Here is a 16,142-nt window from a genome sequence, read left to right as displayed (position 1 = left end):
ACTAATATGTTGCATCTTGCCATGCAAATTCCAGTTATAGAGATTTCAGAATGTGCTGTGTAGGACTTAAGCTCTTTCTAAGTTGTTCTGGTGGCTTCTGACAAGGCAGAAGCCTATTTAAAGCCTCAAATGCTAAAGACAAAATGAGCTACTGAGCTTTTTTTTTTAATTTTAAGATGTGATGATAGTAACTTTGGAGACTCCCAAACTCTTCCTTGGTGGAGATGTGGAATGCTTGGGTTAGATCTTTGTAGGGAAAAAACTAACAGTAGAGTTTAATGTAGGTAATAATGTTGTTCCTTTTAAAAAAAGATTAATATAGGTGAGATTAATATCCTCATCAAAAAGGGCTAAATACAGAGCAAAATTTCAAATTCTCATTGACTCTGAGATTTTCTGAAACCATAGAGTGGCTGAATCCCTGAAACTTTTGTCCTGAGATAATCTCTAATCCTTAAACCAAAAAATTCCCCTGCTCAAGTTTTCTTAGAACCAAATTATAGTTTTGCTTGTTTAGTAAAAATAAAGAAGAATGTGGCACCAGGGTTGGAAGAAGTCTCATCAACAACTTGCATCATGTAGATGGCATGACCTCGCCTGCTGGGAGCAAAGAGGACTTAAGCACTTGCTGATTAAAATAAAATGCTATAGCCTTCAATATGGATCCCAGTTACCATAAAGTAAAGAAACATTCTCAGAACAGGTTCAAAAGGCAACAGTATGATAAATGGAGAAAAGACTGACATTGTCAATGATTTCCTTTTACCTGGATCTACAATCCACACCTATGGAATTAGAAGTCAAGAAATAAAAAACATATTTCACTGGATAATTCTGCTGTCAGAGGTTTCTTTAAAGTACTGAAGAGCAAGGATGTCAGTTTAAAGACTAAGATATATCTGACCCAAGCTATTTTCATTTGCTTCATACATTTGTGAAAGTTGGACAATGAATAAGGAAAACCAAAGAAGAACTGATGCCTTCGAGCTGTGGTGCTGATAAAGAATATTGAATATATTGTTGTTGTGTACTGAGTCAGAATTATCTGTATAAGATCAAATTGACAACAGCGACTTGGCAGATATACCAGGAACCTTGAGACAAGGGGTATAGGTGTGGTACAGTGATTTTATGTTCATCAGGAAGGGCAACTCAAAAAAAGAGGTTGAGAATGGTTGTAAGACTTGAATAATGTAATCAATATCTGAATCACACACACAGACCCTGTTGAATTGGTAAACGTTTTGCTATGCATATTTGCGTAATCTCCAAACAACAAAGTAAAGCCAGGCTGCTCCTTGGAGGCAAGGATTCTGAAGCTTCATCTGACATACTTTGGACATGTTGCAAGGCGGAATCAGTCCTTGGAGAAGGATGTCATGCTTGGGAGGGTGGAGAGACAGTGCAGGAGAGGAAGGCCCTCAATGAGGTGGATTGATTCAGTGACTGGGGTAATGGGGATAGGTGTATCAGAGACAATAAGATTGGCAAGGGATTGAGCAGAGTTTAGGGCTGTCATGTATAGGGTCACCATGAATCGCAGCTACTCGACGGCACATAACGACAGCAATAAAAAGTGTCAAGAATTAAAATTGTAATTTCAAAACAACCAATTTTAAGATTTTTCACTGTGTCCTTGTCCTCTCAGATATTTATAGAAACTTGGTCAGGTTTTAAACATATTTTGAGGAAACTTGAAGATGGATGGGATAAGAGATAGAACTGGACTCAGCATGAGAAGCTTGGTGTTGTAGTCTCATTTTGACCACTAACCTGCTTATGGTTACCTTGGGGCATCTCTGAACTTTTCTGATCCTCAAAGCTATGAAAGGCAAGTGCAGAATAGGCTTTGGAATGTTGGGGAAATACTTGTAAATTAAAGATTTTGTAATTTCCTATTTTATCTGTTATCTAAAATTTTTTTATTATTATTATTAGTATTAGTATTTTCTATTAATCACTCTATAAATTTTCCACAGTGGAACTAGTATTCCTTGCAAAAGGGCAATGGAGGGAAGAGGCTAAAGAATAATAGGATAAATCAGATATAAAATAAATAGAAAAGGGGGGGGCAGAGAATACTAGATGAGCCTACACTGATGAACAGGAGTGAAGAAATTTTGGGAACAGACTTGTATACCTACAAGTGAATGAGGTGCTAGCACGAGGGAAACATATACAAGCCAGTGAATGTCATGCCTCTGAAGTTCTAAGATTGAGAGTGGTTTGCACAGCCATATGACTGCCACATTTAGCTGTTATTGACAATAAGAATGAATAATAATAGTTATGATAAAATATAAGCAATTATTATTAAATATACAGGTCCGAATGGCCCAGTGATAAGAAGCTGCACAATAATCCCAAACCCACCAGCTGTTCCATGGGAAAAGGACAGGAAATCTCCTCCTGTGCAATTCACCATCTCTGAAAACCTGCTAGAGAACCAGCTGTGGGTGACTTCTGACTCAATGGTATACAGCAGAAACATATATCAAGTTATCAACTCTTCTTTCAATAAACAGCCATCCCTATCTCCATCCAAAGACCTACAGAAATCTTCTATAAACTTATTCCAGCATCTGGGCCTGAATGAGAGGGACGGGGCACAGTGATAGCTGGGAAGGCTTGGGCTGAGTAGTGAAATTTCTTTAATTGAATGGGAATAACTCTAGGGCTAGTGGCCCATGGCTTTTACATCTAGGAAGAGACAGAAAGGGAAAACGGCATTCCTGGAGAAAGCATGAACATGGTTTAAACTTGTTCCAGGGAGGGCTGGAAACTAGTTTTACTGCTTTTCAGGTAAAAAGAGTCCTCTAGAAACAAAATGCAGGGACTCCAAACTGATCAAAATATTGATTAGAATATCAGATTTTGAATAGTAACCTTGTGGCCTAATTAATACCTTAAGACTGACAAGTCTTAATTTCCTGCCTGCATTATATGATTAACAGAATCCACGTGTTTTAAGGAAACATTATTACTGTATCCAGAAAGAAGTGCCATGTAGATTCATGGATTTGATACTATCGATGATTATTCTTGAAGAAAAAAGTGGCTTTGAACATGTTAATGCATATATAAATATATTATTCTAGTGAGTAACTATATTGATATATGTATAAGGAGTGATTGAGATGTGTACGTTGTTTTTTGCAAGAGAAAGATGGGCAATCTCCTCCCGTGCAATTACCTGCCTCTGGAAACCCACCAGAGGGTCAGCTTTGGGTTGATTTCAACTCAACAGTACAAAACAACCACAACATAAGGAATGACTGAGATGTATAGAAGGACTATTAAAAAGCCCCAGAGGTGAGGTGGTTAAAGTAGTTGGCTGTTAAATGAAATGCTAAGCAGCTGCTCCATGGGAGAAAGATGGGCAATCTCCTAGAGAAAGGATTTACAGAAACTCAATGAAAGGTTGCTATGACCCACAATCGATTTGATGACAGGGAGTTTGCCATAACACTAAAATATGTACTTTGTATGTATGGAGAGAATAAAATAATCAAGGATATGTGCTTGGCATTTTTCAGATGATGTCAATTCAGCTGGAAAATAAAACAAGAAAACATGGCAAAATCTGATCATATTAAGGAAGAATATATTGGTAAGTGAAAAGTGTGTATATATATTTAAGGACACAGTATATATTAATGTGTATATCGTGTGTGTGTGTGTCTGTACATATATGGGTAATTAGAAATAGCTTCCTGAAGACTACTTTTAGAGTCAGATTCTTAAAAAGGCAAGAAACAAACTAGAAATGGACAACATCTATGAGTGTTGAAGATAACAGATTTAGCCATAATAACTGTAATGCATATTCAGTGGCCGGCACTGGCCAAATGTTTTGAAGAGTTTTCATTTCAACTGATCTTCACAAACATTGGTGCAAGATACTACCATTCATTTTTTTCAGATGAGAAAACGAAGACTTTAAAGATTCACACAGACAGCCAGGGATAGAATTGGGATTCAAACTCACATGTGTTAGATCACATGAAAACTGTACTTCCAGCTATCTGAGCCAGAAAGGCCAGATAGTTAATGCACTGTGTGGAGTTGGAGAAGTGCAGGGAGGTGGGGATGCCGAGTCTTGAAGGGAACATTGAGGTTTGACATACTAGTCAATTTGGATCGTCTGTGAGTGCTTTAAGGACAGTGGCCAATGGCTATTTGAAAAACTATGAGTTGGACAAAGTAACATGGAAAGAATCATGCCTGGAGGACAGTAGGGTAATGGCTGTGGACGTGGAAAAGAAGCCATGATTTGCTCTGACTCTGGATAAGTATTCAAAGTAGCAGAGGCCATGTTGTGTTTAGGAAGTCAAGAAGAAGAAAATAAGGCTTCAAATCTCAAGGATGGTACCGGGGATCCTTGGCATTTTTCAGACTAACAGAAGTAAAGGAGATGAATTCATTTGTAAGGAAGATAGAGACTTCTCAACACCTTAGCGACAGATCTGTCTTTTCCTCTTTCCAGCCATTTTCAGATCTTTGAGAACAGTGAAAATAAAAGGCTATTCTTGGTCTCTTTTCAGACAGTGTTTTCCTTTGACAGTGCCAAGCACAGGTAAGCAAGAGAAAAAAGAAAAGTACACACACACACACACACACACACACACACACACACACGTATAATTTTATTCCTATAGCACGTCAAACTTCTTTCAACACAAGAAAATATGTACATATGTTATCAACTATACATTTTGATGTCATATGTATGCTACTCTTTATCCTAAAGGTTTTCTAAAGTATATGCTTTAAATACATTTGTGAAGAAAGTATTCTCTATTCATTCATATTTATGTGACGTTTAGGCTTAGATTTCTTAGAAGTTTAAAGATATTGTACCAATCTACCCAGAAAACCCTAATGGGTCTTCTTTTTATTATTCTCAGATGTTGTAATTGGTAAGTCCAGGTCTTTTTTAAATTTTTTTTAAAAAATGTCCTTTTGCCTATATTCAAGGATAGTATATTCAAGTCTTTAACTTCTGTCCACATTTAATATTACTTTAAAAATGTAAATCATGTAAAACCTAAATTTCACACAGGAAAGGATCCCACTGGCTGTTGCTGAAGATAGTGACTTCCATATAAACTTAAATTGCTCATTCATGGATTGATATGCACATTTAATCCCTTAACGCTGGGAAACTATGACTTGTTAGATTGTAGTCCTACCCAATCTATATCACAAAAGCATTGAAACAGAAGACCAGCAAGTGGTTGTATTGAAAGGGGAGGCTGATTTTTTATTCCTAATGGGAGTGCTATTTAAAGCACTGCTGTTTCTTCTCTTCTAAGAGGTTTCCCCCCCTAACCAGCCCCTTTTATTAGAAAGCCTCTTCTTCCCTCAATAGCTTTAGAAACTATAAGACAGGGTGGTTCTTTGCTTTTCCTGGGAACTTCCAGTCCTGAATGTTGTAATAAAGACAACTATGTGTATATAGCTTTAAGGTAAAAATAGGGGACTAATGCATTTTTTAAAAGTCAAGAAATCAAGCTTTGAGAATAACTTAAACTAATTTTGGAAGAAGAAAGATTAAAAAATGAAATTCTTTAAAAGGAATTTTATATAATATGTATACAACTCTGGTCAGAATGGTGCAATTCAATTCTTGAAAGGCTTTTTCCAACTTTAAACATACTTCTTCCATACAAGGGGCAATTTTGTTTCAAAATATTTTTTAGCATGTTTGTCATAGAAAAAAAAAATGTTGTGTGTACTGTAGAGGCAGGTAATCACACAGGAGGAGATTACCCATCTTTTTCCCATGGAGTGGCCTTGAACCACTTGCCTTTGGGATGGCAGTACAGCTTCTTGCCACTAGGCCACAAAAGAGATTAGATAGATAGATAGATATAGATATAGATATAGATATGTATATAGATATATATGGATAAAGTCATTACTCCCAATCCTTTTAATAAAAGACTAAATATAATCTTTTAATAAAAGACTAAATATAGTCTTTCATAGAATCAAATAATGTTAATCATGCTTGATCTGCTTTATTTACTTACCTCTCTTGAAAATTTCATAGCGTATAGAAAATCCAGCACCATGAGTTTCATAGTCAGAGACAAATCTGATAAAAAGAAATGGCCCAGAAGACACTATAGCAGAAGGGGCGATCTTCCCACAGAACTTTCCCGATAAGCGTCCATTGGCATTGTCACCATCGATGACCTCCACATAGTCATACCTAGCAGCAAGAAAATGTTAAGCTGGTGAGAAATGTCCTTTAAATTTCCACACATTAGAAAATCAGCATTATCTAGCATAGTCTGTCAGAGGAAAACTTTGAAGTGTGATCTGTATTCACCACAGCAGTACATAGAGGAAAGATAAATCCAGTAAAATTCAATCATTAAAATGGACTACATCATGTCTGTATACATCATCTGGCAACACAGAAGTATTAAGAAGAATGGTGGCCATTATACTTGCAGACAATGTCAGTTAAAGTAACCAATTAACAAGAAAAAGAAAATTCTCGTGAGTACAATTCTCTCTTATTAAATTGTGTTTCTTTGTCTATGGCAGTGCGGTGTCAATCCATAATGCTATGCATTCTTTTCAAACTGTGAAGTTCTTTTATGAATTCAAAATATCCCCTTGGCTGGGGCACTCCATGAACAATACTTTGATTTCTGTGAGCAATCCTCTAAACATATGGCCACAGAATAATAAACAGATTCTTTACTATTTAACTCAATTCCACTCAACTCCAGACTTCTTGGAAAATACGCTCTCAGCGTCCACATCCACTGGTTAAAACACCAACTGTCTTCCCCCAGCTGATACTTGGATCAAAGGCACAATTTATCTAAAGAAAGGAATTTATTTAAAGATGGAAAATAATTCTGTTTATCTCTCCTAGACAGAATCTTTAAAGGAATATCATTGTTTGAAAAGGAGAGGGAACCACACTTGAAATCAAGCAATGTAATATATTAAAAACAAAACCCCCACGAACTTAATAATGATATGCTAAGAAGGCATATGATAAAGAAGTGACAATTAAACATGACTCTAAAAATTACACTGGGATAACATACATGTTCCAAAGTTAGTTGTTTTTAAAATGTAGAACATCATCACCAATAAACTTAAATTCCCCCAGAAAAAAAAAAAACACAACAAAACATTTTTGTTTGTTTGGTGTCTTTATTTCTAAGTGTCTTGCTCTGGTCTCTCCTTTTTTATTTACGAAGTCACCTCGGAGCTGGATAATCTAATTTGTCTTCCATTTTGCTTCTAGAACTGACATGGAAACATTACAATACATTCATTTGAAACCTTTATTTTATTCCTCTGTTTAACTTACTTCAAAAGTCCTAGGCTATATTCATTTTGAGAATGCCTAAAATATGGCAGTAACATAAACTGTATCTGGCAATTCAAAAAGAGATCAAAGGGGAGGATATCTTCCGGCTGACCAATGCCATCTTTAACAATCCCTTTTCAAACTGTCCAGGACACATTAGTTATGTTTACACGAAGTCTCGTGAGACAACTGCAAAGATGATATCACTAGTTTAAGTGGACAGCTTAAGGCTCTTTAAATTAAAAATGACATTACCTCATCAGTTAAAATTGTGTGCCAGCTTTGTGTATATCAAGAAGAAAATAGAGCTGACATTGATGGAACTAAGCATTAACATATGTGAATTATTGTATTAACTGCACTTCCTCAGCTGCATCTGATGTTGCCAGTAGTAATCACTTGCTCTGTTAGCATCACTGTCCCTTTTCAAAACTATAGAAATACACAAGGGAATTGTCCATGTCTCAATACTTTGGGAGATGCTTTGCATGTTAAAAGAAGCAGGGGGAGAAGGAGGAGAAATAAAAGTGGAGGAGGAAGAGGAGGATGAAGCCAGCATTATGCTCAAAATCCCAACTAGCATTTTATATTCAACTGGGGGCAGCTGAAAAGAACACCCTCGCTGTATTCACGAGAGCTTCAGAAGTTGGCATTTATGGAGTAATTCCTTTTATCTCCACTGCATCTCTGACAAGACAGGTCTGCATGTTCTGCCCTGCGCTTTCATGTAATTTAGCTGTGATCTGAACTGGTGACTCTGTTTGGCCTAGCTACCAGGCAGTTAGTGGAGCCATATAGGCTTTTTATTTGGATCTTGACATGGTCTGAATACTAAGTGGTCAGTTCCAAGTATGTTCTGCCTTCCAATTATAAGTAAGTGAGGAACATCAGGCCTGCCTGAAGGCCTGGGAGCATTCTAGCCAGGAGACCTTTCTCCCAGGTGTCCCAGACCTTGGCCGATGGAGTGCCACTGAATGGCAGTTGGAAAGAAGTTAGTATTTTAATTTGCATGTCCTCCACTAGTAAATACTAGATTCTCCTCTTGGCAACAGTGAAGGTTAGTCTTAAAATGGAGAGAGGGATTAGAATCCCTTCCCAGGAAGAGATAAGTCATTGCAACTTTACTTGCCAATTTTAGGAGGCTGAATTATTCAGGGGATGCAAGAGCTTATATTTGTAAACTGGAATGCTGCTATCATTTTAGCATTTGCCTTTAAGGCTCATCCAACAGGACCCCAAAGAGTATCACAAATAGCAATTCCTGTAAATATTCAAGAGGGAGCATGCGCACCAGTTGCAAAGGCTAGCATTGCCAAAGAAGTTAAGAAAGCAGCTTGCAACTCCCTCTGGAGTTGATACCAGTTCCACTCCATAAGTTTCTCACTGGCAAACCTGGTGCTAGGAATGCAGCTTTAGTGTGCCAGCATCCCTCTCCAGAGACTAAATGTGTCACCACAGCAACGTACCCAGCCTGCATTGGCCTCAGGCCCAGGATACTGAGTTTGCAAATTTCGGTCCCCTAGCCGGCTGCACATTGCTCTGTTACTGCTGCCAGTGTGGCAAACACTACATTTCTTGGAATGTCAGTGGAGACATGCAAAGGTGACATGCAAAGGCACTTGTTCGACTCTCTTTCTGAACCACTGGGCTCCAGCTATGAAAAACGGTGGAAGTTGTGTTTGAGGAAGCGAAGAGGAAGGGACTGAAAAGGTGACTTTGGTGTGGGGCCCTGTGGCTTGAATGCCACTTTGCTCTGTCAAGAATGTTCCAGGTGACAAGGAGGATTCCAAAAAGTAGCACCCTAACCTGGGCTGCTTCACTTCCTCACTCACAGAACAAATACAGGTTCCATTTAAAGGAAGCCTCTCCCCACGCCCCCCCACCCCCACCTCTACGCCTGCCCCTGCCACTGATCACCCTGACACTTTAAGTGGAGTGTGGATTTTAAAACAATATTCAGGAGACAATCAGTCTCTATTCCTTTTGAGCATCATGCCACTTCTCTTAAATCTTCTCCCTTAAAGCTTTCCTTTTCTATAGTAACATCAGAATACACTTACTGCGAAGAAATGCAAAGATCTGTGCATGACTGTGGTGGCTTGCATGTGGCTTTGATGATGGCTCTATTACCAGTATTTAAAATACCACCAGGGCTGCTCAGGGAGAACAGGCTTTAGTGGAGCTTCCAGACTAGGGGGGAAGGACAGGATGTCAACTTTTGATGTTCTATCAGTGAAAACCTATGGACCACAAAAGAGTATTTTTCTGACTCGGCTGCTTTTGGATATGCTTTGGACATTCTAGAGCAAGACATCAAGTTTGGTAAGGCAGAGAGATGGAAAGGGAAAGGGAGACCCTCAATGAGAGAGGCTGGCACAGTGGCACCAATGACGACCTCCAACAAGTTGGTAACTGGAAGTTGATGCTGCAAGGCCAGGCAATGTTTTGAGCTGATGTACATTGCGTACAGAGGCTGTCAAGTCGACTATGACTCATAGTGACCCTATGAACAACAGAATGAAACCTTGCCCTATCCTGCTTTGTCCTCATAATCTCCATCGTGCCCAAGGCCATCATTGCAGTCATGATGTCAGTCTGTTTAGGTGAGGGTCTTCCTCTTGCCTGGTGACTCTTCACTTTTCTAAACAGGATGTACATTGTTGTTAGGTGCTGCCAAGTATAACTCATAGTGACCCTATGAACTGCCATCTGAAACTTGTCATAGCCTGTGCCATCCTCATCGTCTCTGAGACACTAGAGCCGGCTGCTGAAGTCAGTGTCAATCCATCTCACTGGGGTCTCCTTCTCCTTCACTGATCCCCCATCTTTCCAAGCATGATGTCCCTTTTCAAGGAATAGACTTGTCCAAAGTATGAAAGACAAAGCTTTGTTATCCTTGCCTTCAAGGAGCACTCTGACAGTACCTTTTCTAGGACATATATGATTGTTCTTTTTGAAGTCCATGGGATATTCAGTACTTTTTTCTAGCACTACAACTCAAAGGAATCAACTCTTGTTCTGTCATCCTTATTCATTTTCCAGCTCTCTGAGGCATAACAGGTGAATATGAAGATCATGGCCTCAATCAGGCTCACCTTAGTTTTCAAACTGATATCATCACTCATCAGCATTCTGGAGAGGTCCCTGACAGCAAATTTGCCCAATGCAATGTATGTTCTGGTTTCCTGGTTTGCTTCAATGGTGTACATTATTGTTGTTGTTATGTGCCATTGAGTCACCTCTGACTTATAGTGACTCTATGCAAAATAGCTCTGAACCGTGTCCTATCCTGAGCCAATTTCACTGTCCCTGACATACCTGCCTCCATTATCCCAGTTACTATGTAAATCCATCTCATCCAAGGCCTTCCTCCTCTCCTGTGCTGTCCCTCCGCCTTTCCAAGCATAATGTCCTTCTCCAAGGATAATCCTTCCTGGCCACATGCCCAAAGTATGTGATGGAGCTTCAAAATCTTTGCCTCCAGAGAACAATTTTGTTTCACCTTTGATCCTATCCAAGATAGAACTAATTGTTCCCTTGGCAGTTCATAGAATGTTCAATACTCCTCTCCAGTACTACAACTTGAAGGTATCAATTCTTCTGTCATCCTTAGTCATTGTCTAGCTCTCTGATGCATAGCAAGAAATTTCAAAAACCATGGCCTAAACCAGGTTTACCTTCGTCTCTAGACTGACACTTGTGCTCTTCTGCACTCTGGAGAGGTCCCTGACAGCAGATTTAACTAATGCAATTCATCTTTTGATTTCATTGTTGTTGTTTTTTACCATCAAGTTGAAACTGAGAGGCTGTTAATCACACAGGAGGAGATGGCTCATCCTTGCTGGTGGATTCAAACCTCATGCCTTTGGGATTGCAGTCTAATTTCTTACCACCAGGCCACCAGAGCTCCCTCGGTTACTCTAATTGGGAGTTGACTTGTGGGCAGCTAACAACTATAAAAGAAAGAAGGCTGCCTAAGCCTTCTGCAATCAACAAGAATTCTCCAAATGTTTCCACTTTAATGTATAATAGGCCTCTGTGCTTCTTTTCACTGTATCGTTGGCTTTAGAATCTAAGATCCTCAAGCTAAAGGATCACATCTTTTATATTGTATTATGTCTTCCTTTTCTATTTCCCCACCCTCACTCTACATAATGTTTACGTGGGTGGTGAAAACATTTTGAATCTTAATGGTAATTGTGAGTTAGGCTTCCCAGAAGGGTGATAAAAGAACAAAGATTTCCTTCGAAGAATTCTTGAAAGAATTATCTAAAGATTATTTTCCCCCCTTTTGGAAAGGTTGAATTATGGGCTTAGGAAAATGGCCAAGTGGGGGAAGGAAGTGATGGGAAAATGAGAAATGGATTTGGTCACTCTGGAGAGGTTTCATACGTTTTATAGGTGTGCTGTGCTGAATAGATGGATAGCGTGCTTTACTTAAGTAGGGTTTTCTCTGGTGAGTATAAAGGACCCCATGGTGAAGCCTGTTAATGGAAGGAAAGTTAATCCTCTGAAGGGTGTTGTGTGATACAGGAGCTACTGTCCCAGCCCCTTCATGGCTCTGGATAGTCTCGAATTATTAGAAAGGGGGATTCTTAGGGAGTGGTGTCTTTCTTTAATCCCCTTTCAAGAGGTTCTACTCCTGTGTATATAGATGCATTAATAACAGGGAAACCTGATACCTGACATCATAAACCAAAGTGAGAAATTATGTTGGCTAGAGTCATTTTCACCTGTGAAAAATGTGTTTGCTGCTTCCTTGGTTTATTTTGCACGAGGCATTAATAGCTGTCCCAACTGAGCAACCTGCAAACGATTACTCCGCTGCTTTCCAAGAATTACCTACACACGCCCCTCAAGAGAGTAGATTCCTCTCTCCCCCAGACAATTAAAGATTAGGAAATTTTTAAAAAGGTGCAATGATGCCACTAGGAGAGGCCAAATTCTTCTGCATCTGTGTTTTTTAGTGATTTGTATGAGGTTCATCTCCACACAGTTCTGGCCTGTCTTCAATATTCTAACTATGAAGCCTGAACAGCCTTAACTGTTCATAGCCTTTTATTTAGATGTTTTCAAGGAGTGGCTCTGGTGGCACCTTCTGTAGTGAGTCATACTGTCAGATCTGAGGACTACATATCCGTAGTGGTTCAAATCCACCAGGCACTTGAGGGCACTTGTCTCTGCTCCTGTTAAGATTTACAGCCTTGGAAATTTGATGGAGAGTCAATATGTGTTGATAATAACTTGACCAATAAATTTGAAGTGTTTTTAAGGATATTTTTAGTCTAAGGAAATACTAAGTTCAAACATCTATTAAAAAATTATTGTCTGACGTTTCAACTATAATAAAGGAGAAAAGAAAAATGGAAATAGGGAAGGAAATAAGGAGTTCTGATGTTCCAGTGGTAAGAAACTGTGCTGCAATCCCCAAGGCATGTAGTTCAAAGCCACCAGTTGCTCCACAGGCGAAGGATGGACAATCTCCTCCCATGCAATTTACTGCCTCTAAAAACCCACTGAAGGGTCAGGTATGAGTCAGTTCCAACTCAATGGTTCAAAACAATGGTTGTTGGCAAAGTAGTGAGTTGTGCTACTAACAAATATGCTGCCCTTCTTCAGCAGTTCAAATCCAGCAGCAACTTCAAGGAAGAAAATAGGACAATCTTTCTGCTATCACTTACAGCCTCAGACATTCAATGAAGGGTTGCTATGAGGCAGAATCTAACTGTTGGCTTTAAGTCTGGGGTTTATAAATTGTATTTGGTTTTGGTTTTGGTTTTGTGAGGGAAATAAAGTACAATTTTTTTTAAAACTATGACTTGGCCATTGGATGTGTTCAACAAAATCTTGTTTATAATATGGTGAGAGGGAACTTCTAACAAATGAAAATTCAGGACGTAAAACTCCATGTACAATATATTCTCAAATCTTACTCATTTGCAGAAAAGAAGGGGAAGGAGATATAGCAAGTTAATAGTAACAATCTCTGGGGAGTGACATTGTGGTTCTTACTCATTTCTACATTGAAAAACATTTTTACTTTGTTTTACAATGGACAAGTGTTCATTTTCAATAACATAAATGTTATTTTTTTAAAGGCTTTAACTTGCCTATTTATAAAGTAGCAAATCAATACTTGCTTACCTAGATAATGATTTCAGATTTTTAAGTCAGAAAACACTATCTTTTACAGTGTTTTATTTGGAAATAAATCAAGGACTTTCTTCTTTGTCTTAACCAATGGATCAATACTATGCTTAGTGTGAATTTTTTTTAATATCACAAAGATAAATTGGATTTTATTTCATACTTTCTAAAATGCTACCAATAATACTTTATACTTGTACAGCAATGTTTATATTACAAAATATGTTCACATCTTATTTAGTCTTTACAGATTCTAAAAGACAGGCAGCAGGTGTTTTAATCTGAGAGGGAGTTGGGGAAGCATTGGATAATACACATATGCAAACACATACATGTATGCATGCAAGCGTACAGAGGTGAAGGCACATTCACACACATGCACCTACTCACAGGAGGATATTTACAACCCCAGCATAGCTGTGCTTTGTAAATAACTTGATTCCAATATTTGCTCTTGTTACTCTTTCATACATTTGGGGGTAGAGAAAGCAATGAGTATGGTCTTATTATTTTAGAGTCAGTCATTGTTGTTGTTGTTTGCTGTCAAATTGGAATGAATGCATAGCTGACTGTCCAGTAGGTTCTCAGAGGAAGTAAATTGCACAGAAGGAGGCTGCTTACTGTTTTCCTGCAGTGAAGTTAGTAGATTTGAACCATGTGCCTTTGCGATTGTAGCACAGCTTCTTACCACTAGGCCATTAGTGCTACAAGAAATTGATTTTCTCAATCTGTTGTGAATATAAAATGGTCACATCAACGAATACTGTGTTGATTATTCTTTATTTCAGTTTTCAAACAAATAAACACTAGTTGCCACTGAAGGAGTCCTGTTGTAAACCTTAAGCAGTAGGGAGGAGACAATGGTGAGTGCTGGAGTGGTGTCGTAAGAGGACTGGAATTCTTTTCCACACAAACACTAGCACCAGCACTAGGTCCTGACCATAAAGAGCTCCAGTAAAAAGCAGGAGCAGTAAAGCACTTTTGAAAAGCAAGAATGAAGTGGGAGGCATAGTACTCCCTGATCTCAAAACCTACTACATAGCTCTAATGAGCAAAACAGCATGGCATGTTACAATAACAGGCACATAGATCAATGGGACATAATCAAGGACCCAGAAATTAATCCATCTTTCTATGGTCAACTGATATTCAACCAAAATCTATCAAATAAGGAAATGACAACCTCTTCAACAAATGGTATTGGTAAAACTGGACTGCTACCTGCAGAAAACTGAAGCAGCCCTTAACCCTGCTCTATCCTATGTCAATCTTATTGTCTCCGACATACCTACACCCATTACCCCAGTCACTGAATCAATCCATCACATCGAGAGTCTTCCTCTCCTGCACTGTTTCTCCACATTCCTAAGCATGCCATCCCTCTCAAAGGACTGATCCTGCCTTACAACATGTCCAAAGTATATCCGATGAAGCTTCAGAATCCTTGCCTCCAAGAGACAGCCTGGCTTCACCCTCTCCAGGACTAACTTGTTTGTTCTCCTAGCAGTCCATGGTATACTCAGTACTCTTCTCCAGCATCACAGCTCAAAGACATCAACTCTCCTTCCATCATCCCCAGGTGTTGTCCAGCTCTCTGATGCATAGCAAGTAACTGCAAACACCAAGGCCTGTATCAGGCACATCTTAGTCTCTAGAATGACATCACTGTTCTTCAGTATTTTGGAGAGGTCTCTGACAGCAGACTTTCCCAATGCAATTTGTCTTTTAATTTCCTGGCTGCTGGTACCAAGAATGTTGACTGTAGAGCCAAGCAAACTGAAGCTGTTAACAATCTCAATCTTTTTACCATCTATCAAGATGCTGCCAATAGGCCCAGTGGTGAGAATCTTTGTTTTCTTGATGTTGAGTTTCAATCCATATTGAAGGCTGTAATCCTTGACCCTCTGCAGCAAGCGCTTCAGGTCCTTCTCAGTTTCAGCAAGCACGGTTGTATCATCTGCATAACACAGGTTATTGATGAGTCTACCTCTAATCCTGATGCCAAATTTCTCCTCACAGAGTCCAGCTTTCCAGATAATCTGTTCCCCATATAGATTGAAAATATGTGGAAATAGGACATATCCTTAGTGCACACCTTCCCAATTTTAAACTATGCTGTGTTTCCTTGCTCTGTTCTGACTACTGTTTCGTGGTCCAAGTTGTACCAAGAAATATGCAAGACAATCACCTGGCCCACTGACTGGAAGTTTCCATTCCAAAGAAAGGTGATACGACAGAGAGCAGAAATTATCAAACAGTATCATTTATATCACATGCAAGCAAGATACTGCTGAAGATTATTCAAAAATGACTGGAACAGCATATTAACAGAGAACTGCCTGAAGTGCAGGCTAGGTTTAGAAAAGAATGTGCTACTAGGGATATTATAGCTAATGTCAGATGGACCTTGGCTGAAAGCAGAGAGTACCAGAGGAAATTGCCATCTGTGTTTTATTGGCTACGCAAAACATTTGACTGTGTAGATCACAACAAATTGTGGCTGACTCTGAGAAGAATGGGAGTCCCAGAACACTTGATTGTGCTTATGCAAAACCTCTCACTATACACAAAAATAAACTCAAGATCGGAGACCTTGTAGTAAAGCCCCAAACCATAAACATCATAAGAGACAAAGTAGAACCAAGCTTAGAAG

The 16,142-nt window shown here is 39.0% G+C and overlaps 1 protein-coding gene across 4 annotated transcripts in view; it reads right to left on the bottom strand.

The window, feature by feature from the left end:
* Window positions 1–16,142, bottom strand: part of NRP1 (neuropilin 1) — a 188,764-nt gene that overhangs the window by 103,778 nt on the left and 68,844 nt on the right. For all 4 annotated transcript variants that reach the window (XM_006888943.1, XM_006888946.1, XM_006888944.1 and 1 more), the window contains exon 3: window positions 6,036–6,217. In XM_006888943.1, coding sequence (XP_006889005.1) covers window positions 6,036–6,217 — 182 coding nt within the window. The remainder of the gene's footprint in view (window positions 1–6,035; window positions 6,218–16,142) is intronic.

The sequence above is a fragment of the Elephantulus edwardii genome, unplaced genomic scaffold (genome assembly GCF_000299155.1).
Source record: "Elephantulus edwardii isolate Elephantulus edwardi_28Jun2011 unplaced genomic scaffold, EleEdw1.0 scaffold00073, whole genome shotgun sequence".
In the NCBI taxonomy this organism is placed as follows: domain Eukaryota; kingdom Metazoa; phylum Chordata; class Mammalia; order Macroscelidea; family Macroscelididae; genus Elephantulus; species Elephantulus edwardii.
Note: the sequence above shows the minus strand (reverse complement) of the source record. Positions and strands in the feature narration are given on the sequence as shown.